The 26,495-nt window shown below is 39.6% G+C and overlaps 2 protein-coding genes and 1 non-coding gene across 3 annotated transcripts in view; 2 read left to right on the top strand and 1 right to left on the bottom strand.

Annotated features, from left to right (window-relative positions):
* Positions 1-6,460, top strand: part of MPP4 (MAGUK p55 scaffold protein 4) — a 35,263-nt gene extending 28,803 nt beyond the window's left edge. The window contains exons 18-21 of the mRNA XM_014784740.2: positions 2,202-2,295; positions 2,684-2,792; positions 3,728-3,862; positions 5,910-6,460. Of these exons, the coding sequence (XP_014640226.1) occupies positions 2,202-2,295; positions 2,684-2,792; positions 3,728-3,862; positions 5,910-6,101 (530 nt within the window). The 3' untranslated portion in view covers positions 6,102-6,460. The remainder of the gene's footprint in view (positions 1-2,201; positions 2,296-2,683; positions 2,793-3,727; positions 3,863-5,909) is intronic.
* On the bottom strand, positions 4,645-4,747 carry LOC147916351 (U6 spliceosomal RNA). Its single transcript, XR_015553292.1, has one exon. It is a non-coding gene; the product is annotated as a U6 spliceosomal RNA (small nuclear RNA).
* Positions 6,461-9,672: 3,212 nt separating the features above from the next.
* TMEM237 (transmembrane protein 237) lies at positions 9,673-26,439 on the top strand. Its single transcript, XM_087434932.1, has 12 exons — positions 9,673-9,680; positions 9,908-9,918; positions 10,837-10,893; positions 12,528-12,665; positions 17,159-17,279; positions 18,042-18,199; positions 20,277-20,400; positions 20,704-20,895; positions 21,970-22,043; positions 23,008-23,101; positions 23,936-24,057; positions 25,811-26,439. Exons 1-12 carry the CDS (start codon positions 9,673-9,675, stop codon positions 25,897-25,899), a joined length of 1,188 nt encoding a protein of 395 aa, XP_087291058.1. The 3' UTR covers positions 25,900-26,439.
* Positions 26,440-26,495: the final 56 nt, after the last annotated feature.

The raw sequence follows: 26,495 nt of genomic DNA, 5'->3' as shown, positions 1-26,495 counted from the left end.
GTAGTCAGAAGATTCATGGGAACTGCTAGATTTTCATCCAGGGCCTGGGGTAGGTCTTGCTTACAGAAGGGCAGTGGGAGACATAAAGAATGGGAGACATGCTTTATGATCACACCCCAAATGTTGTGCTTTCTAAGTACTGTTTACAAGTGTAAGAATAGCCATTAATCTCAAAAACAAAAACTACAAAAGAAATCACCATTTTTCTTTTTTTTTAATTTTATTTATTTATTTTTCCCCCAAAGCCCCAGTAGATAGTTGTATGTCATAGTTGCACATCCTTCTAGTTGTTGTATGTGGGACACGGCCTCAGCATGGCCGGAGAAGCGGTGCATTGGTGCGCACCCGGGATCCGAACCCGGGCCGCCAGTAGCGGAGCGCGCGCACTTAACCGCTAAGCCACGGGCCGGCCCAGAAATCACCATTTTTCAAAAATAAAAATAAAATGCCCACAGAACATAGAAGAATTGTAACAAATATGGATAGCCATAATTCAAAGTGAGAAAATGTTGCCAATATTTTCCTTTTTAAATTGAATGAACAGTTTTAAGCTTAAAACAAATACCTCGAGTTACTCACCAATTTCAAGACTTGAACCTACCATATAAAATACAGTCCAATAGAAGCCAAGGAGAAAGAGTCATCTTAGGTTTATATTACCACAATTTACGGTCACCTGAGAGCTATAGTGTTTCACTAGGATTCTTTTCAGTACAAAGCTATAGGAGAAGTGACATGATGTAGGATCTCTAAGGATCTGAAGTGAGGCTTAAATAAAGAAAAAACAGAAATGACCCCGGGATGACATTTGCTTTTTGAGCCTCTTAAATGTCTGTAACACCTTTTATCATTTAGGGCCTGTTTCAAGCTCCTACTTGGTCATTTCCATGTGTTGATATCATCAGGTGTTAATCTATTTCATCCTTAAACTTTGTCAAATGCAAATACACAAATTTTTGGTGAATAAAGAGAATTTGTTGTAATGCACATTAAGGGACTAGTAGCTTTGTAGTATGTGTATACAGGACACAGAGTTGGAACTGTATCTTATTCATCTTTGTGTTCTAAGAACCTAACATGATGGCTGGAACATAAGCACAGCACACATTAGTTGAATAAATGGATGAGCAGACAATGAATCACTTTCAGATATTCAATCAACTGCTGGGTTCTATACCAGGTACTATTTAAGCTGAAGAATCTATAATCAAAGTGGTCATATCAAAGAATCAGACTGAATCCAGACTCCACCAATCTTTCCCTTCTGGAGATCCCTAAAACTAATCACCATCTCTCTCGGATATGAATGCACCTGGGCAAGAATGCAGACTGTCTCCATTTCAAATCTGAGACAGTCTGGTGTAGTAGAAAACATTAGTCTAGGAGGAGTCAAAACACCTAAATTCTTGTTTTCAACTTTGCTTTCCATTAGTCTTATGTATGTAAGTTAGTTACTTTCTAAAGCTTCAGTTACTTATGAGTAAACTGTAGATAATAGCATTCCACTTAGCTAGGAGTGTGAGGGATGAAATGAGATCTTGGGAAATGCACTATCTGAACATGAGATATTGCTGCGATTGCTACCTGGGGGCCTTCAGGCAGCTTAGGGCTCACGCATGACTCACTAGTGCCTGTTTTGAAGTAAGAGCAGGTGTTCCCTCAGGGCCTCCCTGTCCTGGCTGTATACCTAATACATTCTTGTCTAGTCTACTCTGTGGGCACGTGATAAAGGTTTAGGCATGAACTGATTTTGATCTGAAAACTTCTACTTTCTTATCACCAATTCAGGCTCCCTCTTTTTGGTTCTAGCATTTTATTTATCTATGTTTATGTATTCATTTATTTATTTTGATTGGATATCTTTTTGTGCGTGTGTGAGGAAGATGGGCCCTGAGCTAACATCTGCCAATCCTCCTCTTTTTGCTGAGGAATACTGGCCCTGGGCTAACATCCATGCCCGTCTTCCTCCACTTTTTATACCGGACGCTGCCACAGCATGGCTTGCCAAGCGGTGCGTCGGTGCGTGGCCAGGATCGGAACCGGTGAACCCCGGCCGCCGCAGCGGGGCGCGAGCACTTAACTGCTTGCGCCGCCTGGCCAGCCCCCATTGATTGGACATCTTTATCCAAATGCATATTGGTAATAAATCAAAACATTTTGAAGATTCTAAAACCTTTTTTAAAATTTCCTTTTTTTGATAGATACTACTCGTTCCCAAAAGAGTTATGAAATGAATGGACGCGAGTACCACTATGTGTCAAAGGAAGCATTTGAAAGCCTCGTGTATAGCCACAGGTAAACTAGACAGTGGGACTCTGATCCCCGCCTCTGGTTGTTTCACATTCAAATTAGATTCCCTATTTTTATACATTATCCAAAGCTTCTGAGGTAACCTCTTTTTGTTTCTGAAGAATTAAGCAAGGAAATGTAAATTGATATATAAGTACACCAACTTGCTGGGTTTGGAGAGGGAGCAGAATTGAGTTGCAAATTTTAGAGAATTTGAAGGAGTTAAGTCCTAGATCTCCTAATATTTTTTTCTCCTGTCGAATATCCACTAATTCTTTTTGTGCTAACAAAGTCCACTTAGTTTATTCTAGTCTGTTGGAGTTTATCTTCATGTTACTACTAATAGTATTTTACTTCTAGACAGAGTTCTTGTTTCTTTGTCCCTCCCTTGCAGGATGCTTGAGTATGGCGAGTACAAAGGCCACCTGTATGGCACCAGCGTGGATGCTGTTCAAGCAGTTCTTGATGAAGGAAAGATCTGTGTATTGGACTTAGAGCCTCAGGTGGGTCGGTGGTGGAATATTTCCTGTCTCCCCAAAGCAATGAATGCATGTCATCCAATTTGTGCACATGCTGTAGGTTGCAGCTGAGACATTTTATTCTGTTAGCCTTTTAAGGGTAAGACCACTTCCCATATCTGAGAGCCAGGATCTTATGTGAAGTATCAATGGCAAATATCTTGTCTTTAGTTGGGGAAGAAATCTAGTTTCTCAGACGCAAAAACAGAACTGAGTGGGTGGCCATGAAGAAAACTTAGAATCTTCTTTGACCTTGATCACAAAGGCATAAAGGTAACTTCTTGTGAGGGGAAGAAGATGTTGCTTTACACAGGAGGTGAGGTTCCTACGTTGTCATATCTATAACTATCTCCCGGAGACTGTATGTGGAACGGAGGAGGAGAGAGCAAGTTAAGGTAGAATAAAGAACATACAGTGAGTAGGCCCACTTTTTATGATCCCTGTATTTTCTTTGCATTTTCTATAGTCATTTAAAAATACACCTTGTGTGCTAAATAGAATCAGGCGTTACGAGTTCTTACTTGGGTCAAAGCTGGTGGTCAGTGTGAAGGTGTCAGTAGTGTCCAGTGTGAGATAATGGTAAGAGGAAGGGGAAGACAGTGAAACAGCTGCTCGGCCTGGAGAGTCTGTCTTTGTCTTTGTCCCGTGAGATCATGTACAGAGTCCTACTCTCAGATTTCAGTAAGGGTGTCATGGCTGGTAAAAGGAAGAGCCAGGATTGGAACTTAATTTTGATTCTAGAACCCCATCTCTTAATTATTAAAATGTTTTTTAGCGTTTAGGACTTGATGGCACATGAGAATCTACTCTAACTAAAAATAATTGCTAATTTCTGATCTTAGAAATTTTGAGAACATTCATGTTGACTCTAGAAAATTAAGACTTCTGTTTTTAAATGTGCATTTAATTTTTCTCTGTAGGGTATTCAAGTGGCTCGAACCCATGAACTGAAGCCCTATGTCATATTCATAAAGCCGTCTAACATGAGTTGTATGAAGCAATCTCGGAAAAATGCCAAGATCATTACAGACTACTTTGTGGACATGAAGTTCAAGGTAAGACACAGAGGCAATGGATGAATGTATTTTTTTTCCCAGTCAAAAATCACTATTATTTCCACAGCATCCCTATGTCAAGGAATATAATTTTTGTTTCTAATGAATAATGCCCTTATGATTTATCCTTTTTACTGGACATCATTTATAGATACTAAAATAAAGTTTAATAACTGCTATGATGCTACTCTTATTTTTTCTTCTTTTTTTGGGTCTAACTTAAAAAAAAAAGACCCTCAAGCCACAGTTTGCAAAGACACATAGAAATTGGGTGTGCACAAGCCTAGTATTTGTATTTAAAATGGATTATTTATTTCACAAAAACATTTGAGAGTTTACTTTAAAAATGCTCTAGTGAATATATCTCATCTGTAATATGAGTTTTCTTTATATATATATTTAAACACGAAAAATGTTTATTAATGATGATAGTAATAATAGAGGGGCCAACCCAGATGGGATTAATCAGTGAACTCTTCCTAGAATAGGTGAATTTTTTTCCAGTTTTATATATATTTTTCATTAAATCCATTTTAAATGTTTTAAGTCATAGCATACACTCAGCAAGGTGTATAAATCTTAAGTGTACAGCTCAGTGATAACCATCACCTAGATCAAGATATCGCATCCATAATATTTTTGTGTGTGTGGTAAGAAACACATAACATAAAGCACAAAACTTGCCATCTTAACCATTTTTAAATGTATAGTTCTGTAGTGTAAAGTATATTCACATCATGAAACAGAGCTCCAGAACTTTTTCATCTTGCAAAACTGAAATTAAACATATGGAATACTTCATGAATTTGCATGTATCCTTGCACGGGGTCCATGCTAATCTCTGTATCATTTCAATTTTAGTATATGTGCTGCTGAAGTGAGCACAAGATAGCTTTATATTATCCTTTCTCTCTCATTATTTTTATGTTCATATGTTTTCAATGATTACTATATCAAGGTCTGACTCTCCAGTTTGCATTTTAGACAGTGGAGTTCATGGATATATTCTCTGAGTCTTACAGGCATTTAAAATTGTGTTCTTATTTTTATGGTAATCTAAACAAATGAACAAAATTGTTTCTGGATCATGTGTAAGGTCACCTTGTAAAGCAGTACTGCCACGAGATTCCAGTGCCTGCATTTATATTTGTGTTTATGATGCATTGGCAACGAGTTGTACTATTTTAATTGTTGTCGACAAATAAGAAAATAAGAACAATGAATTTACTGCATTAGTGCTCAGTGAAGGCCAAATGACCTTCACTGAATGAACATCTCACAATAGTAGAAAGAGACGATATTAGGGTGAATTAGGTCATCATGAAGGAAAGGGTAATTGAAGTATGCCTAATTCAATAGAACTGGGTCAGAGCATCCTCATGTTGAAAGTGGTCATTGTGTATTGCAAAATAATGTCATTCTTATCAGATTAATGTTCATTTGAAATTTGTGTTTAAATTTAACTGGTAAATTTTCTTTGGTTTTATGTTGTATATTGTTTGAGAGCTTCAAGTGTTTAGATAATAGAACAAGATATTTTAAGTCCAAATGGGAAGTTGAGAGGATTGGTCTGTCTACAAACTGTTACTAAATTTTGTGAAAACTTGCCCAGGGAGACGTTAAGTAAGTCTAAAGATAGAAACATAAGTTTTGTGGTTTAGAATAAAGCACATTTATTTGACCTAACTTTTCATAAATAGCTTCACAACCAAATGTAACAGCTGCATAACAGTAATCATAACAAGCTGCATATTATTTCTATTGGTCTCATTACTCGTTACGTTTGTGCTATCCATATGTTTCTTTTTTTTTTTTTTTAAAGATTTTATTTATTTATTTTTCCCCCAAAGCCCCAGTACATAGTTGTCTGTCATAGCTGCACATCCTTCTAGTTGCTGTATGTGGGACACGGCCTCAGCATGGCTGGAGGAGTGGTGCCTCGGTGCGCACCCGGGATCCGAACCCGGGCCGCCGGCAGCGGAGAGCACGCACTTAACCGCTAAGCCACGGGGCCGGCCCTATCCATATGTTTCTATTTCCCCTGAAGGATGAAGATCTACAAGAGATGGAGGATTTAGCCCAAAAAATGGAGACTCAGTTTGGCCAGTTTTTTGATCACGTGATTGTGAATGACCACTTGCAAGATGCATGTGCCCAGCTGCTGTCTGCAGTTCAGAAGGCTCAGGAGGAGCCGCAGTGGGTACCAGCAACGTGGGTTTCCTCTGATACTGAGCCTTAAGGAGGCCTTCCGCTTCATGCTGGAGTTTTAACAACGTTCACCTGTTACAGAGCTCTGGCCTAACAGCTGCAACCTAAAACAGCAGCATTTGCCCTGTTACAACGTGTGCAACTTAAAAGTGCTGCAGTTTATTAATTAATCTTATTTGAAAATATATTTGTATTGTATAGTTATGTAGAGTTACCTATTTGGCTTTTAGAAAAAAATGTTTTCCTTTACCTCATATGCAGCAATTGGTAGGAATATGAACCATGTTAAGTCACTGAATATAAGAACCTTTTATAGATTTCATATGGTCTTTGTACAATTTAGATAAAAGAGCTTTCCTAAATAAAATAAGTATTTAATTTCAGAAACTATATTTTACCTTATGAAACTTCTGTTTTATGAAAATGGCTTTTACTTGACTAACTCAGCAAGAAAGAATATACACAGTTCACACCTAACATCAAAACCTACAGAAACTGCACTACCCTCAGCACATTACACAACAGGCTACAAGGAAAAAGCCGTCTCCTGATCAGAGCTGTAACAACCATCAATTTTCCTAAAAGCCAATATCTACATTTATGCCTAAACTAGGAAAGGGCAATAGACTTCAGTCCTAGAGACCAATATCTGAGAAAACCACAGGATGAGGATATTATTCCACGTAGTCTTGTTTTTCTTTCTTCCCTAGGTCTGAGACTTCCAGTCGCTTCTCCTGCACCTGTTATGTGTTTATCTTCTGCATCATTCTCCAACTTTCTCCATATCCACACCATCCCTCCGCTCGCTTTAACTATGAGTGCGTGCTTCAAAATATTTGTAGTTTATAAATTTAAAGTGAATATTATCTCTGTAGAAAAACCCAACCAAACAAAACGAAGAAAATTGTCATTTTTAATGATGCTTATGTGAGCCCAGATTTGATTTTATGTTGTCCTTCTTTGAGAAAAAGGTTTCCCAAACTTGATTTACACAGTTGTGGGATGGAGGGCAAGCAACTGGAGAAAATTTGACAATTGCCTGTGTCAACACACACACCCCCCCAAGCGAACCGAGCCGAACCCTGGGGCCCCGCGGCTAAACGCGTCGGTGCCCGCCTCCGACGCCTCGGAACGCGGGGCTGCGCAGAGCGGCGGCGGGCGGAGACCTGGCCCGGGGCGGGGGCCGAGCCGGGCGCCGCGAAGCCCGCCTCCCGGGGAGCAGGCTCGGGCCGCGGCGGTTGCGCCGAGGAGCCCCGCGGGGAGGGCGCCATGAGGGCCGACTCGGGGGTCGGGCCGGAGGAGGGCGGCCGGGTGAGCGGGGAGGGCGCGGCGGGCCGGGCGGTGGCGGGCGGAGGGCGCTGCGCTGACAGCACCTACCCCGCGCGGGGCCCACGCCGACGCGCTGGGGCCCGGGCAGAGCCCCGCTCCGGAGCGCGCGTCCGCCCCCCCGGAGCCCCCGGGCCGGAGGCTCGCCCCGAGGCCGGTCCCGAACTCGCGGAGCCAGGCGGGAGGTTGCCGGCGGCCGGGGCGCGCGTTGCCATGACGACGCGGCCCTTCCTCGCGGCCCGGGCTCTGCGGTTCCCGGGCTGCGGGCGAGGCCCCCGACTGCCTCCCCCCGGAGGGTCCGCCGCCGGGAGGAGAGCGCTGTTAGCCCTTTCTCCCTCCCGCCAGCAAATCACCGCAACCACTTGATGGCTGCCTCTCGCCCGCCGGCGTCTCTACGCCCGGCCGCGCAGGCCCGACTCCGCCGCCGCGTGTTCCGCAGGGGCAGCCCGGGAGGGCCAGCCCCGCGCCCCGCGCTCCCCCCGCGCCCGGAGGAGGCCGCGGGCCCGAGCGGCCTGGGGGCGCAGCCCGATGGCGCACTGCGCCTGCGCGCGGCCGGGGGGCGGGGCGCGCGCCGGGGAGCGGGCGGCGGCCTGGGAGCCGGCCGGAGACGGAATGGGGAGGAAGCAGGTGGTAAGCGAGCCTTAGTTACTTTTGAGTTAGGAAGATTTTGTGTTCGCTTGGGCCGTCCTACTTTTGAGGGGCGTAGAGGCTGGGCGTCTGGATGGGTGACACGTCATTTTTGCGGGACTTTTGAAACGTGGAGTTAACGGCGTGAACTGAGCGCCTGGGTAGAACGCCGGCCTTAGCATCTTCGGGACAATAGCGCTTTCGTGGAACTGTCGTTCTTTCCAGTCGAATTGTGACTACTGGACGGTATTAAGACAGCCTGCCGTGTCCTACTCTTGTAGCATTTGTGTTGCTACACTGTTTGAATGATGGATCGCTAAATGGGACAGTTGTAGAATACAAGAGTGTCTAAAATTTAACCCTTTTGAATCGGTGTCTTTTGCAAGCCGAGTGAGATACTGATTTCTAGGCATTTCTGTTTGTGTTTTATTTTGAAAGATTTCAGAATGCTTCTTAACTGTAATTTCTCTGAACTGCAAACACAACTTTTCCTATTCATGTAAAGTAGCATTTATAAGATTTTTTAAAAAATTCTTTCTGCCCTAAAATGCATTCTTCACGCTGTATAAAATGCTTAAAACCTCCGTGGTTTCCCGTTGAATTAAAAGAAAATCTAGACTCCTTCTCTTGGTCTTCAAGACCCTGATTTTAATCTGGTCCCTGCCTTGGTAACTGTCTGGCAGCCTTACTGGCCTTCTTTTATCTGGAATACTCCAAGCCCAATCTTCCCTAAACGCCTTTGTATTTGCTCCCCTTTGGCTCCTTTCTTATTCAGGTCTCAGCTCAAATATCTCAGAGACTTTTCCTAACTAAAGTGGCACTCCTCAGCCTCCCTCATTTATTACTATATATACACACACACGTATATATTACTATAGTAATATACATAGTAATACATATATGTTACTATAGTAATATATATTAATGTTATCTTCTAATACTTAACCACTAGAATGTAAATTCCATAAAAGCAGGGATCTCTCTGTTTTGTTCATTAGTGTATCCCTAATGCTTAGAACAGGGCCTGCCCTTTAGATAGAAAGGAAGGTAGGAAGGAAGGAATTTTATATGACATTTAGAAATGGTGAAACAAATTTAAAATTGTCCATCTGATTCTCATCAGTATCTCCTGGGTTTCACTTGATGAACAGGGTTATCAAAAGATTTGAAATACATGGAGTAGAGATGCTCTAAAGCTTTTCTTACAAGCAGTTTTCTTCTTCTTTTCCCCCAAAGCGTCCTCCACGAGCCCTTCCACCTGTGCCAAGGTAAAAATAATTTAATTTTATTACTGCGTTTTAAAAATGTAAAATGAATAAAGTGAAAAAATTATACCATTACAAAATGATAATAATTCAGAAAAGACTTCTTGAAAATTTTAGGAATGGCTTCCTAAAAGTTTAAAGGTGAAAAATCCTTGAGTCATTAGTGTAAGTAACAGTTATAGTTAATGTTCTGGTTCAGAGCCTGACTGTTAGCGTGGTAGGATGATGGGTCCGTTCTGAGTGTTTAGGTCTCTTGTTTATCAGAATTCTGATCCTCTTGTGTTTGCTAGAATAGTTTCCCCAGAGTTTAAGCTGATTTTAATCAGTGACAAAATAAGAGATCTTAATCTGTTTAATCCACTTTATTAATAGACAGTGGGGAATATGTATATGTTGGTTCAGAAAATATTAGGGTTATTTTATTGGCAGTCTTATTAAAGAGGTTATTACTTATAAATAATAAGCTAGTTTGTAAACTAACTGACTGTGTGAAAGCTAATTTTATTTTTAATTTGTAATGATTTAAGTCAAATTTCAGTCTGACAATATAATATATTTCTAATTAATAGTTTCTTTTTTTGTCTTTGTCCTGATTAAATTTGGTCGGTGTCATGTAAAGTGCTATTCAAGGTGAGTTAGTTCACTGTTACTGTAAAACTTTCTAAATGTAGTATTTGGTGTTCAAAAGTTAGTTTGATTCCTTAATGTTTCTCTTAAATTTGAATCTGAATGGTATAATTTATAATACTACAATATCTTTTTATCATAATAATCTCCTCTGACTGCCATTTTTTAATGATGGTTGATGTATAATATTAGTTATGTGGTTGATATTTGACCTTGCAAAAATAAAAGCACTCATCCCTTAATGGAGTCACCCGGAATCTAACTGCTGGCCATTTATAGTTCTGTAATAGGGACTGCATCTTCCTTTGTCTCACTGAGCCAGGAGAGACTGGGTTATGTTACACTAACTGCCAAGTCTCAGGGACTTAGTATCATACAAGGTTATTTCTGGGTAATATGGAGTCCATTGAAGCAACAATCCAGGACAGATGCCTTTCACTACCCCTTCACTGATGATGCGGTGATTCAGCCTACTTCCATCCTGTGGTTCTGCCATCTTAACATGAGGCCTCCTCAGTTGCCACAGCAAGGGAAGAGAAAGCTGGAGGGTTACTCACTGGCTCTTTCAATATTTTGGCCCCAAAATGACACAGATCACTTTTGCTCGAAACCTATTGGCCAGAACCAGTCATAGGCCACACCTAAGTGCAGGGCGGGGGTGGGGAGGGGTGACGAGAATATTTGGTGAGCCCACTTTCTGTGTCACAGTTTCTAACATTACTACCAGCAATGAGCTATTGGTGCCACGCTGTGGGCTCTCTTTGACTTTGTCAATTTCTTGCCTTCTTCTCCTAATATGTAGAAGTTGGCTGGACCCAGGGAAGAGAGGGAAAGTTCTTCCCTACTTAAAGTTCACTTTTGACTGTTCCCTGCATTGAATTTTAGACAGCCTTTTCTGTTGTTGTTCTTTCTGTTTTGTAGATGATATTCCCCTTAGTCGTCCAAAGAAAAAGAAGCCCAGAACAAAAACCACACTAGGTAAGAAGTTGTTCTTTGTTGTGTGGGGTCACATGTTTTTCCAGAACCTCACATGTGATAAACATCACAGATCAAGTCCCTGCTGTGTTGAGGATAGAATCAGGGTCACTTTGAAGCGGTGGGATTCCTGGTGGTAGTGAGGGACAAGGCAGGGTGCAGTCTGAAGAGTGTCTAGAAGCATTCATGGAATAAAGGGTTGTGCCCCCTAAACTCTTACTTCCACAACATTCTCGGACTCTTTGAGGTCTTTTATCCCTAGATAACATAAGTTATCTCAAGCTGAGATTGGTTCCAGACCCTTGAACAGGATACTGGATTTAGAGACCTAAGGTTCCTGATCCCTCATTTCAGTCAGAGAATCTCTACAGTAGAGCGTGAGTCTGAAGGCAGGGCTGTATAATGCAGGTAGTAAAGCTCTAATAATGAGCAAGTCTTAGTTATGCACTAGTAATCCTGGATGTTCTATCAGTAACTCAAACTCAGCACGTCCAGAATTCATCTTCACCTTCAACAATAAATCAATTTTTACTTCTCACTTACGAATTTCTGTTAATGGGACCCCCCCCCCCCCACTCTCCCAGTCATTCAAGCTGGAAACCTCAAAGTCAGCCCTCTAACTGTTCCCTTCACTCTCCTGGCTGCCTCACAAGCTGACTTGTTCTGTGGTATCTTTTATGTCTCTTTTCCCCCTTTCATCTCCACTGTCACAACTGTAGGTATTTAGATCTCTCTTCTTCCTGAGCTGTTGGGGTAGCCTCCAGCATTGCTCTGTACTTCTAGCTTTCCTCCACTCTGGTCGGTCCTGCCCACTACTGCTGGGTGAGCTTCTTAAAGCTCATAGCTGATCATGCCTTCCACCTGGTCAGAAACTTACATTGGCTTATTGCCTGACAAATGGAGGAATAGATGTGGGGGGAGAAGAAGAAAGAAATGGAGATGAATGCATAGAGAGAGAAAGACATATAGACACAGAACAAAAAGAAAAGAGATGCAAAGAGACTTAGATTCACAAAGATACTCACTGAAATGCTAGGCTCTAAAAATACACTCACAGTTAATTATAGACACACATATGGACCTAGAAAGGTCACAAGTGGAGGATGCGGTAAAGACAGCGTTGGGGGAGCAGAGGTGCAGTCTATCCCAGCTACCAGTCATCCTTCTTGTAAAAAAGAGAAAAAAATTCAGTGCCCCAGACCAAAAAGGGGATATATTGCTAGGCTTTTATTAAAATTGTTCATTTAGGGGCCGGCCCAGTGGCATAGCGGTTAAGAGGCTGAGAATTCTTAAGGCATGAGACAAATAAGAGTTCTCTATGGTGACGGTTCTGTTGTGTTTTCACCTTTTTGAAAGTTCTGAGGCAGTTTCTCCTCCTCCTCTTCTTTTGTTCTTCTTTCTAGCCCACTGGCTTTTTTCTTCCTCAGCCTTCCTTATTCCCTCATTTATTTCTTTTCTCAACTTAAAGCCCAAAGTTACAGGTGAGGAGGAAGGAAATCAAGATTTGGGGCACAATCAGTTCTGTATGAGAAGGGGTTATTCTATAGGAAACATTCCAGTTCCCTTTTTCCTGTCTTTTTAAGACTCAGTGATCTCTGCTCAAGTTATCTCATTTTTCCCACTCTGTTTTTCTGTAGCTAGTGCTTCTCTGGAAGGCCTTGTTCAAACTGCTGTTCATAGGCCTTCTGAGGGCAGTGAGCTGCCAACTAAAGACCCCAGAGAACATCCAGAAGCTCCTGTTCAGAGGAGACAGAAGAAGACAAGGCCACCTCTTGGTATGTAGAGAAACCAAGGTTAGGTTGTGATTTGGAGAGTATGATTAAAAATCTGTCTGTTCCCATTTTTCCTCACCCATATCCCATTTTTTTCTTTCTTGATTAAAATTTTTATCCCTAGAGTAACTCTAATGGGTTAAGTCGAGAACACTTTAGAGGGTCTCTTTTGATCATATATGTATAGATTATGAGGGAAGAGGTACAAATTCAGGACCAAAACAAAAAGTTTAAATCTTGGTGTGTATAAGATGAAATGGACATTTGAGATTAGTAGGGAAAGGATAGATTCTGTATTAACAGTCATGTAATGAAGCAACAGCCAACACTTATTGAGTCTTGCTGTGTCCAGTCACCATTCACAAGGTAAATAATACTATATCATTTATTTTGCCTATCAAATTGGCAGTGCCTTTTAAAAATTATAAAATCCAGAAGTGTTGGATACAGAAGTGTTAATGAGAAATGGGTACCCTCGTACACTGCTGATAGGAGTGTAAATTGGTATAGCCTGTCCGAACTTCTAGGAATAGAAGTAAGTACGATAGCTACGATAATTAAAGGGTGTTAACTGCATCCATTATTTATAAAAGTAGAAGCTGGTAATAACTAAATATTAACAATGTGACACTGGCTAAATAAATCATGTTTTGTCCATTTAATAGCAACCAGGTACCCATTAAAGAATGGTTAATGTGAAATAGTGACAAAGAAAACCATCAGTAGTATATTGTTGAGTCAAAAACAAAGACTACGTATAAAGTCTTATGTGTCAAAGGATCCCATTTTTGTAAAAATGTTGTATTAATTTCCTAGGGCTGTTGTAACAGATTACCACAAACTGAGTAACTTAAAACTAGGAATTTAGTCTCTGACAGTTGTGGAGGATAGAAGTTCGAAATCAGGTGTCTGCAGGGCTGTGACGTCCCCTCCGAAGGCTCTAGGCAAGAATCCATCCTTCCTCTTCCAGCTTCTGGCGGTTGTTGGCCAACCTTGGCGTGCTTTGGCTTGTGGCAGCATACCTCCATTCTGTGCATCTGGCGTCACATTTTTCTCTGTGTTTGTGTCCAAATTTTATTCAACTTATACCGGTCATTGGATTTAGGGCCCATTCTAGTCCAGCATGACCTCATCTTAACTTGATTACATCTGCAAAGACCCCATTTCTTTTTTTTTTTTTTTTTATTGCAGTAACATTGGTTTATAACATTGCAAAAATTTCAGGTGTACATCATTGTACTTCTATTTCTGCATGGACTACATCATGTTCACCACCAAAATACTAATTACAACCCATCACCACACACATGTACCGAATTATCCCTTTCACCCTCCACCCTCCCCCCTTCCCCTCTGGTAACCACCAATCCAATCTCTGTCCCTATGTGTTTGTTTATTGTTGTTATTATCTACTACTTAATGAAGGAAATCATACGGTATTTGACCTTCTCCCTCTGACTTATTTCACTTTGCATTATACCCTCAATGTCCATCCATGTTGTCACAAATGGCTGGATTTCTCATTTCTTATGGCTGAGTAGTATTCCATTGTGTATATATACCACAGCTTCTTTATCCATTCGTCCCTTGATGGGCACTTAGGTTGCTTCCAAGTCTTGGCTATTGTGAATAAGGCTGCAATGAACACAGGGGTGCATGTACCTTTGCAAATTGGTGTTTTCAAGTTCTTTGGATAAATACCCAACAGTGGAATAGCTGGATCATATGGTAGTTCTATCGTTGATTTTTTGAGGAATCTCCATACTGTTTTCCATAGTGGCTGCACCAGTTTGCACTCCCACCAGCAGTGTATGAGAGTTCCCTTCTCTCCACATCCTCTCCAACACATGTTGTTTCCTGTCTTGTTAATTATAGCCATTCTGACAGGCGTGAGGTGATATCTCATTGTAGTTTTGATTTGCATTTCCCTGATAGTTAGTGATTTTGAACATCTTTTCATGTGTCTGTTGGCCATCTGTATATCTTCTTTGGAGAAATGTCTGTTCAGGTCTTTTGCCCATTTTTTAATTGGGTTGGTAGTTTTTTTGTTGTTGAGATGCATGAGTTCTTTATATATTTTGGAGATTAAGCCCTTATCAGATGTATGGTTTGCAAATATCTTCTCCCAATTGTTAGGTTGTCTTTTCGTTTTGTTGATGGTTTCCTTTGCTGTGCAGAAGCTTTTTAGTTTGATGTAGTCCCATTTGTTTATTTTTTCTATTGTTTCTCTTGCCCGGTCAGATGTGGTGTTTGAAAAGATGTTGCTAAGAACGATGTCGAAGAGCGTACTGCCTATGTTTTCTTCTAGAAGTTTCACAGTTTCAGGTCTTACATTCAAGTCTTTAATCCATTTGGAGTTAATTTTTGTGTATGGTGTAAGGTAAGGATCTACTTTCATTTTTTTGCATATGGCTATCCAGTTTTCCCAACACCATTTGTTGAAGAGACTTTCTTTTCCCCATTGTATGTTCTTGGCTCCTTTGTCAAAGATTAGCTGTCCATAGATGTGTGGGTTTATTTCTGGGCTTTCGATTCTATTCCATTGATCTGTGTGTCTGTTTTTGTGCCAGTACCATGCTGTTTTGGTTACTATAGCTTTGTAGTATATTTTGATATCAGGGAGTGTGATACCTCCAGCTTTGTTCTTTTTTCTCAGGATTCCTTTAGCTATTCGGGGAAAGACCCCATTTCTAAAGTCTCATTCACAGGTTTTGGGGGTTAGGGTTTGAACATATGTTTTTGGGGAGACAGTTCAACCAGAACATATGTATATACATACACATATCTAGTAAAAAGAATGGAAGGATATAGCAAAGCGTTAGCAGTGGTAGGTTTTTTAGAAGGAGGAATTGGGGAATTTTTATTTTTTTCCTTTCTTCATTTATATTTTACTAATTTATCATATATTGAGCATGTATGACTTTTATAATAATTAGAAAAAAGACAGTGGGTTTCATTTGAGTAAAACAGAGGGAAGGAATGAAGATTGAGAGGTAAGCTCAATTAACATCAGCCCCTATGAATAATTGATTACAAAATAGTTCCGCTGACTAATTACTTGTCCCCTAGAAAACACAGGTCCTGATTGGATGGAAGAATCACAGGAGTAGAGGGGCAGGAACTACAGAGCACGGCTTTGAGAGGCCAGCCGCAGTGGGTACCACAGTGCCGGGCGAGAAGAGGGGTGTGGACGAGGGAAAAAGAGACAGAAAGGATCCCCACACTGCTTTATCGACTCTACACTTTATTTCGTTACTGGCAGTAAATATAGTTGAATTAAAACTACCCTCTTAGCAATTCAGGTAGGGTACAAATTTGAAAATCAAGATAGATACCAATACCTAATTTTGTAATTTGTGAAAAATGTATTTACAGAAATGACTTGACCTTTTTTAGAAAATTCAGGACCCAAGTAAGTTCTGGGCCAAAAAGCACCTGTTGCTGCCGTTCCAGAATACACCCACTGTGCAGGTCCATCTTTCCAACTGGGTGTTTAATTTTGTTTGGTTTTTGTTTTGTTTTGTTTAGGATGACTGTAGTAGGCTCTACTGCTTATATTTCCAGCCCAGGCTGTAAGTATTTTTTAAAATAGAATTCTAGGGGCTTTGAGGGCATTCCCGGGAGCCATTGCCAGTATTTCCAGATAGGAAGAGGAGCTGGTGGATTAGAAAGCTCCACTGGCTCGCTTCAGCTTAATACCCGTGTGCAGAAAAGAGTTAACACAGCCGCCTGCGACTGTCATCCTTCGAAAGGCCCGCCTGCAAGGCTGGTTGCCTCTTGACTGGCGTCTGGGAACTGGGCCGGGAAACAGTTCCCTACACTGATAGAAAACTTGCCCTGAATTACAAGGGTGGCTCACTGGGCATTTGTGCACACAATAGGATTCATGCTGAACATCTGCTTTCCTTCTGCGAGTCTGGAATTTTGGCATGTGCCAGGCGGAGGGTGCCTATGTGATCAGCCCCCATTAAAAACCTTGGGTGCTGAGTCTTGAATGAGCTTCCCTGGTAGAGAGTGACACACGTGTTGTCACAACTGGTTGCTGGAGGATTTAGCGCATTCTGTGTGACTCCATTGATAGAGGACTCTTGGAAGCTTGGACCTGGTTTCTTCTGGACTTTACTCCATGAGCTTTTTCCTTTTGCTGATTTTGCTGTGTCCTTTTGCTGTAATGAACCGTAACTGTGAGTGACTTATGAGTCCCATGAGTTCTGTGAGCGAATCACAGAACCTGGAGGAAATATCTTGGAGATCTCTGACACACCAGGGGTGTTGGATTACTTAATTTTTTTCCATATTGTTTGGCATTGCAATTTTAAATTTTCTGTTGAGTGTTTAGAGATGTAAAATTTAAAAAATTTAAAGTTTGTAAGATGGTGAAAAAAATTTTGGCCCAATTAAAATTCTTAAAGTTCTCTTGTCTTACAGAAGTCTTGTATATTACTTTTCTTTTTTACATTATAGTAATTTGAAAAGTTAGTCCACTTTATTTTCAGAGCTGGAAACTGCATCCACCCAGAAGAAGGCGTCTAGTGCATCTTTATTACGAAATGAAAATGGTCTCAGTGTGGAGCCAGCTGAGGACCCAGTTATTCAAAAACCTCGAAGGAAGACAAAGTAAGAATTTATTTGTCCTTCTAAGCATTCTCCGGGGATACTCTGATGCTTAATTCAGAGCTCCCAAATGGTAGCTTCTGATTAAGTCTTATTAAATACTTGTATATCTCTAGGATAAGATTATTACAAAAATATCAGTTAAACTAATGATAAATTTGAAAAGAGTAAACCACTGAGAAAAGTAAAATATTGTACTTAAATAAAAAATCTTAGGAGTTGTCTCTAAAAAAGAGGAATACAAATAGAAGATTTTATATAAGTAGCAAAAAATTACTTATTAAAGATTTTAAAAACTAAAGGCAATATTAATAAAACAGGCTATTGTGATTTATTTTTTATGTTAATTCAAATTATGATTATTTCAGCAATAAATAAAAATGTGTATTTTAGCATAGGAAATTAAGTCTCATATAAAATAGAATGGCATACTTTAAAGAAGTACACTGGAAGTTATATAACACTATTTGTACTTGGAAATGACTCTACAACTAGAGATCAATATCTACATAGACTCATATGATTTTAAGGCTGGAAAGAACCTTAGAAATCTAGTTCAGTCACTTCATTTTCCAGATGAGCAAGATGAGGGCCACAGAAATATAGATGACTTGCTGTACATTACAGTTAATAACCTATCCATTTGAGTAAAAACCAAATTTCTTGACTCCAGGGGTCTTTCCATTGTACTCACAGGTACCTCCTTATGTGGGTCTGTAAAAATTCAATAACCATTCATTTTTCTTATATTCTCCCTGATTACAGGAAAACCCAGCCAGCAGAATTACAGTATGCCGATGAGCTAGGAGTGGAAGATGAAGACATAATTACCGATGAGCAGAATAGTCCAGAACAGCAGTCTGTATTCACTGCACCCACTGGCGTTAGCCAGCCTGTAGGCAAAGTGTTCGTGGAAAAAAGCCGTAAGTAGTTCCTTGTTTTGGAACGTGAGCTCTTTAAGAATTATGCAAGGCTAGCCTTTGACTAGGAATTATACTTCTGGAAATCTGAATTAAGGAAATAAGCAGAAATATGGACAAAAATTTACACCCAAAGCTAATCATCACACATTACTGATGAGAGTGAAAAACTAGAGACAACCTAGATGTGAAACAGGAAGGGAGTGAGTTCAGTCAGTTATGGCACATCTGTACAGTAAAATCTTCTGCACCAGAAAAAATGCTTGGGGACAATTTTTCATTTCATGGAAAGATTCTATTGAAAAATAAAGATACACACACATGTAGTTTGATCTCAACTATCGAAAAATGTGTAGGACAAAAGACTAGAAGGAAATATGCCAAAATATTAATGCTGGTTGTTTCTGTGTTATGGGATTATGGGTAATTTTTAAAATCTACCCCTACTCCCACCTATTTCTTTATTCTTTGTTGTATTTTACCAGTTTTCTGCAATTGGTAGTGGTGGTGGTGGTGGAGCAGGTGATGATATAAATTCTAGAATTAAAAATAAATGAGAGAAGATGCATGATGGTACCACCATATTAAATGAGAAATACAGCATGATATCTATATATTGTTTTGGAAAATAGTTCTGACATTGTATAGCATGTATTGGTTATAAGACTGCATTTGCAGTGTTTAAGAAAAAACCACCGAAAGCAGGATCATGACCATATACTACTCCCATGGATATGCTGTGAATATGCTGCCTAAGGAACTCATCTGAACCAGAAAGATTAGTCTTAAAATTTACAGTTTAGAGGCTGGCCCCGTGGCATAGTGGTTAAGTTTGGCATGGTCTGCTTCGGTGGCCCTGGGTTCACAGGTTTGGATCCCAGCCACGGACCTACTCCACTCATCAGCCATGCTGTGGTGGCAGCCCACGTATAAAGTAGAGGAAGATTGGCACAGGCGTTAGCTCAGGGCGAATCTTCCTCAGGAAAAAAAAATTTACAGTTTAAATTTTATGTAAATTGTTGTAGAATTCTGATTCCGTAAGATCCCTTCTAAGGGATCTTGGAGTTGTTGGCCAGTGAGAAACCTGTGATCCCGAGAGGCCGACTTGCCCCGGGCCTCACAGTTGGTTAGTGCAGAACTGGGACTCGAACCGAGGTTTCATGGTGTCTAGTCAAGGGCTCTGACTAGTATACCATGTGGCCATTTAATTTGCTTCAGTCTATTTTCAAGCAATGTCACTCAATCCTCGTTTTTATTCTTGCTCCCCTTAGAGAAACTTCCCTACTAGAGTGACTGACCATAACAGGTACCAAATGTCTGCCCAGAAGTTGTCTTTTCTTAAGGAAAAATTAGGTGTCACACCTCTGTCTTTCATCCTCCGGGATACCTGGCAGCGAGGTTTGGCCAGGATAATGGAAACGGAACTTCTCCTGCTTCCTGAGGTCCCCTCACGTATGGTAGACGGATGAGATGAGAAGGAGCCTCCTCGTGAACAGTGAAAGGCAGAGCTCAGCTCACCCTGTGTTGCGGTGCTGACACTGGAACTGATGCTTTTCACAGGAATCTTCCTAAGAGTTTGTGAAACAAGCCATTTCTTTTCTGCCATCACAGAATGCCGTGCTACACACATTGGCATCTTTTCCTAAGAAATTTAAAGTGTTTTAAAATATTGACTTACCTTTATAATGTTGGCATTTAAACTTTAATATCTCTAAAGTCTCTCAATTAGAATTTTGTAGACTGTGTCATGTTACAGGTTTCTAGACTTTGTTCTGAGTTGGAAGTTCATTATTATATTTCATTAAATGTAATTGATTTCTAAAACTGTTACTTTAACATCTGTTTTGGGTTTAGAAGAAAGGGTATGGACATTGTTTATTTTTCCTGAAGATAAAAAAATAGTATGTTGAAGCAACCAAAAGAAAAGAGCCTTCTGAAATAGAGATAGATAAGGGAGAATTTTTAGGTAGAAAAACAGCAAAATTTCAGTCTCAGTCTAAGGGTTCGTAAGCGTGGAATCATAAAAAGACTGCCAGGTTCTCTCCTGTTAGTTTTTAGTAAGTGTGTAATGTGTCCTTAGGGCGATTTCAGGCAGCTGATCGTTCAGAATTGATAAAGACCACGGAAAATATCGACGTGTCCATGGACGTGAAGCCTTCCTGGACCACCAGGGATGTCGCACTTTCGGTGCACCGGGCTTTCAGGTGGCTGCTTTTGTTGGACTTTTCTTAAAACAAATGTTCCATAATTAAAAAAAATTAAAAAAGCGTTGATCGTTCAATACTGTTAACAAAATCGTCAACTTAAAAGGGTGGGTAGGTATATTTTTTAAACATTCAATTGGAGTTAAATGATCTGCCTATCATTGTAGTGAAAAGAAAAAGCTTGTTTTTACTTTTTGTGAAATGTTGAATTTTATTCTTATATATAAGTGAAGAGATTTAAGAAATATTTTAGCTTTTTACTTTCGTAATTCACGTATAAGAATTGAAGCCTTTTCCCTTCAGGATGATTGGTCTCTTTTCTCACGGCTTCTTGGCTGGCTGTGCTGTGTGGAATGTAGTTGTGATATATGTTCTGGCAGGAGATCGGCTTTCTGACCTCCCAAACCTGCTGCAACAGTACAAGACCTTAGCATATCCATTCCAGAGTCTTCTCTACTTGCTTTTGGCTCTAAGTACAGTTTCAGCTTTTGACAGGTAAGACTGTGGTGACTGCACATCCCTCTAACTTTTCTTCGGGAGGACGTGGTAAGAAAATGTGTTACTGACTATGACAGTTTCCAAAATAGAATTCTAGGATGTTAATATTATTTTGATTTTTTTTAAGCCAGTCTGTTTCTGTTCTTTTTTGGGGGATGGGACTACTATGAACAAAAACATCCCCCAAAGTCTTAACCCATTCTAGCATCAACTCTAAGTCCAAAATTTCACCCAAATGTAATCAATTCAAAGAGTCCCAGATATCATCTTCCAAATGACCTGAATCAGGTATAGGTGAGACTCTGGGGGTTGCGTTAGTGTCCTAGGGCTGCTGTAACAAAGTACTACATACTGGGTGGCTTAAAACAACAGAAATTCATTCTCTCACAGTTCTGGAGGCCAGAAGTCTGTAATCAAGATGTTGGCAAGGTTGTTTCCGTCTTGGAGGGCTCTGGGGGAGAGTCTGTTCCATGCCTCTCCCCCAGCTTCCAGGGGTTGCTGGCATTCCTTGACTTGTAGATGCATCACTCCCATCTCTGTCTCTGTTGTCACATGGCTGTCTTCCCTGTGTGTCTCTGTGTCTGTGCCTCTTCTCTTCTTATAAAGACATCAGTCATATTGGATTAGGGCCCGTTCTAATGGCGCCATTGCAGATTACATCTGCAAAGAGCCTATTTCCAAATAAGGTCACGTTTACAGGTACCAGGGGATAGGATTTCAACATATCTTTTTGGGAACACAATTCAACCCATAAAGAAAAATAACAACTTACAGCCTAATGATATGGGTAATAAAGGTAGAACCTAATGAAATTATGCAGATCAAGTTTAATTTGTTTCTTCAGAATGTCTTAACTCCAAAGGAATAGTCTTCTAGTTAAACGTTTTATGTGGCCTTTGTAAATAAGATCTTCTTCATGTGTGTGAAGTATGAACTATAGCTACTTAAAGCTTAATAATAGACAATATATGTGATAGCACTGGACTAGAGAAGGAAAAAGCTATAGTCAAGAGAGCACAGTTTTGTAAGAAGTTACAACTGCACTGTACAAGAGGCTTTTGTGTTTTATAGGATCGACTTGGCTAAAACATCAGTAGCAATCAGAAATTTTCTTGCCCTGGATCCAACAGCTTTAGCATCTTTCTGTGAGTAAATAGTTAAATTTGATAACTGTGTAATACTTTAGTTACACTGTAATTTTTAACCAGGAAAAGCATAATTTTATTTTTACAAAGATTTTACAGGGGCTGGCCCTGTGGCTTAGCGGTTAAGTGCACGCTCTCTGCTACTGGCAGCCTGGGTTTGGATCCCAGGCGTGCACCGACACACCACTTGTCCGGCCGTGCTGAGGTGGCGTCCCACATACAGCAACTAGAAGGATGTGCAACTATGACATACAACTATGTACTGGGGCTTTGGGGAGAAAAAGGGATAAAAAGGAGGAGGATTGGCAATAGATGTTAGCTCAGAGCCAGTCTTCCTCAGCAAAAAAGAGGAGGATTGGCATAGATGTTAGCTCAGGGCTGATCTTCCTCACAAAAAAAAAAAGATTTTACATTATTGCTGTTTATAAACATTACTTACAGCTGTTCAGTGGAATTTGTAATTTAAAAAAACACGGTGGGCGTAATTTTGATAGAATTATTTTTCAATAAAGCTTCATCTAAATAAAAGTTTAATTTGTTCTGTATTACTTAATTTTTAGCTTTTGTATTTTCTGTTTGACATTAAACAGATTCAGCTGGTATGGCATTTCAGTAACATACTATTTTATATCTTTTTGGTAATTTGGAATGCTTTTTGTTCTAAAATATGAGAATATTAATAAAACTAGTTTTAGGACCTTGAGTAAGTCATTTAATTTCTTAAAAGATCTAGGTTCTTGTGAGTTCTGATGATGAAATAGCATCTCAGAAGACCTTTCTGCACCTGTATTCTTGAAAAATAATATAAGGCTATCCAGCCTATTGAAATTGATCAAATGAATTTCCTTTGTGTCCTCATTCCCCAAAATATAGATTATTTTTGACCTTAAAGTAATCTATAAATTCAAAATAAACTGGGTTGTTAAAAATATATTATTAGTAATTTTATTTGTCTTTTTCTCAGTGTACTTTACTGCTCTTACACTATCTCTGAGTCAGCAAATGACAAGTGACAGAATCCACCTTTACACACCTTCTTCTGTTAACGGTAGCCTCTGGTAAGAATTCACAGTAGCATCAGCAATTGTTGATGGTAATAAGAGCAACGATGGGAGTAATGGTACTATTCTTATCCTTCCACTCTTTTATGTGTTTTCATCTCTAAACAATAATGAAGGCCCTGGGTTTGTTTCCACAAATTATGGCAAGAAAATACCTATTCCATTGGTTGATGGATAGCAATTGTTATATACACCTGCATTTTAAAAGAAATGTCTTCTTTTTACAAATCTGTTTTAAATCTCTTAAGTTATGTTTTTAAAATGTCATTACATGATGAACTGGAGGAGCCCTGCAGACTCCCTATCCAGGAGCTTGATACTCCAGAACAGTGATGGGAGTGGGTAGCTGGGACAGAGTCAGAAAACCACGCAATGCTAGAAAGAGCAGACTGGAGAGAGCCAGCCTGCACAGATCAGGGCCAGCCATGAAGCTGACAGGACAGCCGAGATTCCAGTTCACAAAACTCAGAGGGGCAGTCTTTTCGAGAGAGTGGCTAGGGGCATGAGGTAAAGAGTGAAAGGAAAGATACTTCATTGAAGAGTAGCACCATAGTAGTTGGAAGGGAAACTTAGAAAAATTTTTTGGCAACACTAAATTTCCATTTACATCAGTATACAAAGCAGATCTGTTTAGAGTTCAGTAACCTTTGAATCTTTGTTCTCATGATATATTTATGGTGTATTTTATAGGGAAATTATATTTTATTTCATGCTTTATTTCTCTAGGTGAGGACTGCTATTTTTTTCTTAAGTTCATAAAATAGATATGCCTGTATTTGGATATATGAACCCAAATGAAGACATTTCTAATGAGTATTTCTTTATCTTTAGGGCAGAAGGGATTGAGGAGCAGGTTCTGCAGCCATGGATTGTGGTGAATCTGGTGGTGGCCGTTCTGGTTGGATTATCTTGGCTTTTTTTGTCTTCCAGGCCAGGCATGGATCTCAGTGAAGGTATTAAAGAAAAACAGTCTAAGAATATCGTGAAATCTTCTATAATGATTTTATAAATCTTCTTCTAATGGATATAGCTTTTAATAATCTGATAACAAAGACATATGTAAATAAAATAACACAAGAAGAGTGAAAATAAAGTGGTGAAACAGAAGGCCCAGAGAAGCAGGAGTGTGTGGGAGAGCTGGAGTCTCTAAGTGCATGGTGAGGGGCTTCTGTGCCCCCTGTGCATATCTAGGAGCTATTTCTTCTCCCAGAACCCTTCGAGTATTTTATAGGAAGTCTCTGCTCTTCACCTCTCAAAGTGTCTCTTAATTTGGAATAAATGATGCTTCACCTGTGCAGCCTCTGTCAGACACATCTTCAAGTGAATTATTGTTACCTCCTCCTCTACCTTCATTGTGTAATGAAGTGTGTAGTAATCCTCCTGGTAGTGTGCCCATTGTGAGGTGCGAGTTCCTAATCTCTAGTCCCCAGGCCCTTTTGGAGCACCTGAAGAGGAGGAATCATGTTAGCAGGCGGCTGTCCGTCGCACAGCTTTAGGGACTGCTCGGTGTTTGTATTGGAAGTCGTATTTCCTGGGCAGGTGTGCCACAGGTTCACCCTTGAATCTCTCTGATATTTTCTGGACTTGGTTATTATTTCATTCTTTATTTGTTAAACATCCTGAGCATTTAACCACAATTTGATCAACTAATTACAGCCTACCAGTCTTAGAAGTGTTAGAATTGAGAATCTTCCCAGCATTTCCATTTGTAAAAACCAAGACAAAAAATGTAATCTTCTTATGTATTTTCATTCATGAACGTACCTTTTTGCATCGTAATTCTCATGTTGCTCCACTGAATATCTTGTTGCTTTATTCCTTTTAATGTATTTAAACTATATTTTTAAATCTTCTTAGGATTTATGTATTTTGCTGTTTTTCTTTCACTCACTATACTTTTTAGTCATTCAAGGAGTTGTTCATCTAATACTTACATCAGAGGACTTTATTTTACTAGATTCCTGAGGTTTTATTTTTCTATATTTCTTGGTATTTTAATAAATTATGTATCTCTGCTAAGTAATAGTTTAAATGTAGAAATGTCAACTAATAACATTATGCACTGTGGTTGGGAGTGAAGTTGCATCCAGCTGGCTTGTGCAGTATTCAGTCTAAATCACCAAGTGTGTATTACTTACTAAATATTTCCGGAATCCTGCTCTCTTTTAGGGCTATGTGAGTCATATGACATTTTATTTCCATGTGGATAAAAAAAAAGTAAATATAAAATGAGGGTGATAATACCTAGCTTATTGGGTTGTTATGGTGACTAAATGGGATAACACATTTAAGATATCCTGGCACACACCTGATGTTCGTTCCAGGTCCTTCCTCTACATCTGTCCCCTACCTAATAGGTTATCACGATCACTATAGAATTAGACCTTTCAGCTGTTTAATGATCCTGGCTTCTCTACATGACTTAAATTTCCTAGTAAGAGTTATTATACTGTCTTTGTGTTTTATTTTTCAGGGGTTTACAATACATTTAAACTTGAACATTTTAAAATGTAATACTCGTAAGTTTGTCACTAGCTCACCTTTTAAATCAGATTTTACTATCAAGAATTCTTACTCGTACTTGAGGGCCTTCTATTATTTTCATTATGTCAATATTTTAAGAGAATCTTTATAACTAAGCTGTAAAACTCTTTTTGAGGTAGTGGGAAACCATTTTGAGTATGATCTGTTCATTTTCTCTCCCAGAGTTGATGTTCTCCTCTGATGTGGAAGAATATCCCGATAAAGATAAAGGAATCAAGCCTCTTCATAATGCCAACTCACCTTCAGAGTAGTGATGGCCCAGTGTTTAGAATTTTTCCTGTTCTTGTTTTTAAATGTATTTTTGTAAGATATGTACAGGTGTATTTGGAATTGATTTTTTGAGTATATAATATTGAAAAATTTCTCCAGATTATGGAAAATGTTAAAATTGTATATGCAGTTTATACCCAAACATTAAGCTCTATAGCACTGTCATCTTAATGAGAAAAGAGATAATGAGCTGGAAACCAGTGGGTGAAAGTGTTTATTTCCTGTTTTCTCAAATTAGTTGCATTTATAATCATTACCTTAAAAAGCACTAGCACAGAAAAAGCCATAACTTTAGTGTTACAAAACATATATCAGGTTTAAACAAATTTAGGGAATAGAGAAGAAGGGGGAAAAAAGACCTTCATTATTTATTTTTTATGTCTCCTTGCTGAATAAATTGAAATATGAAATTTGTCTTTTTTGAAAACTGGCTTAGTGGTTGTATATCATGTAATAAGTATAATATAATGTAATTTAGCTTGAAAGATGCTTTACTTCATGGCTAATAAAAAGGAAATGTACCTTTTTGTTTGAAAAGTTTTATAACCATAAAAGTTCGTTTCCCTTTAAAACTTGG

This window comes from Ceratotherium simum, chromosome 9, assembly GCF_057802395.1.
Source record: "Ceratotherium simum simum isolate JZ-2026a chromosome 9, ASM5780239v1, whole genome shotgun sequence".
Classification (NCBI taxonomy): domain Eukaryota; kingdom Metazoa; phylum Chordata; class Mammalia; order Perissodactyla; family Rhinocerotidae; genus Ceratotherium; species Ceratotherium simum.
This window is presented reverse-complemented; position numbering and strand designations above follow the sequence as displayed.

Excerpts from the sequence above, each read along its gene's own strand:
- TMEM237 (XM_087434932.1), top strand. Across the intron at positions 17,280-18,041 it reads AAACCTCGAAGGAAGACAAA|GAAAACCCAGCCAGCAGAAT; the intron begins GTAAGAATTTAT and ends CCCTGATTACAG. Across the intron at positions 22,044-23,007 it reads AACAGCTTTAGCATCTTTCT|TGTACTTTACTGCTCTTACA; the intron begins GTGAGTAAATAG and ends TCTTTTTCTCAG.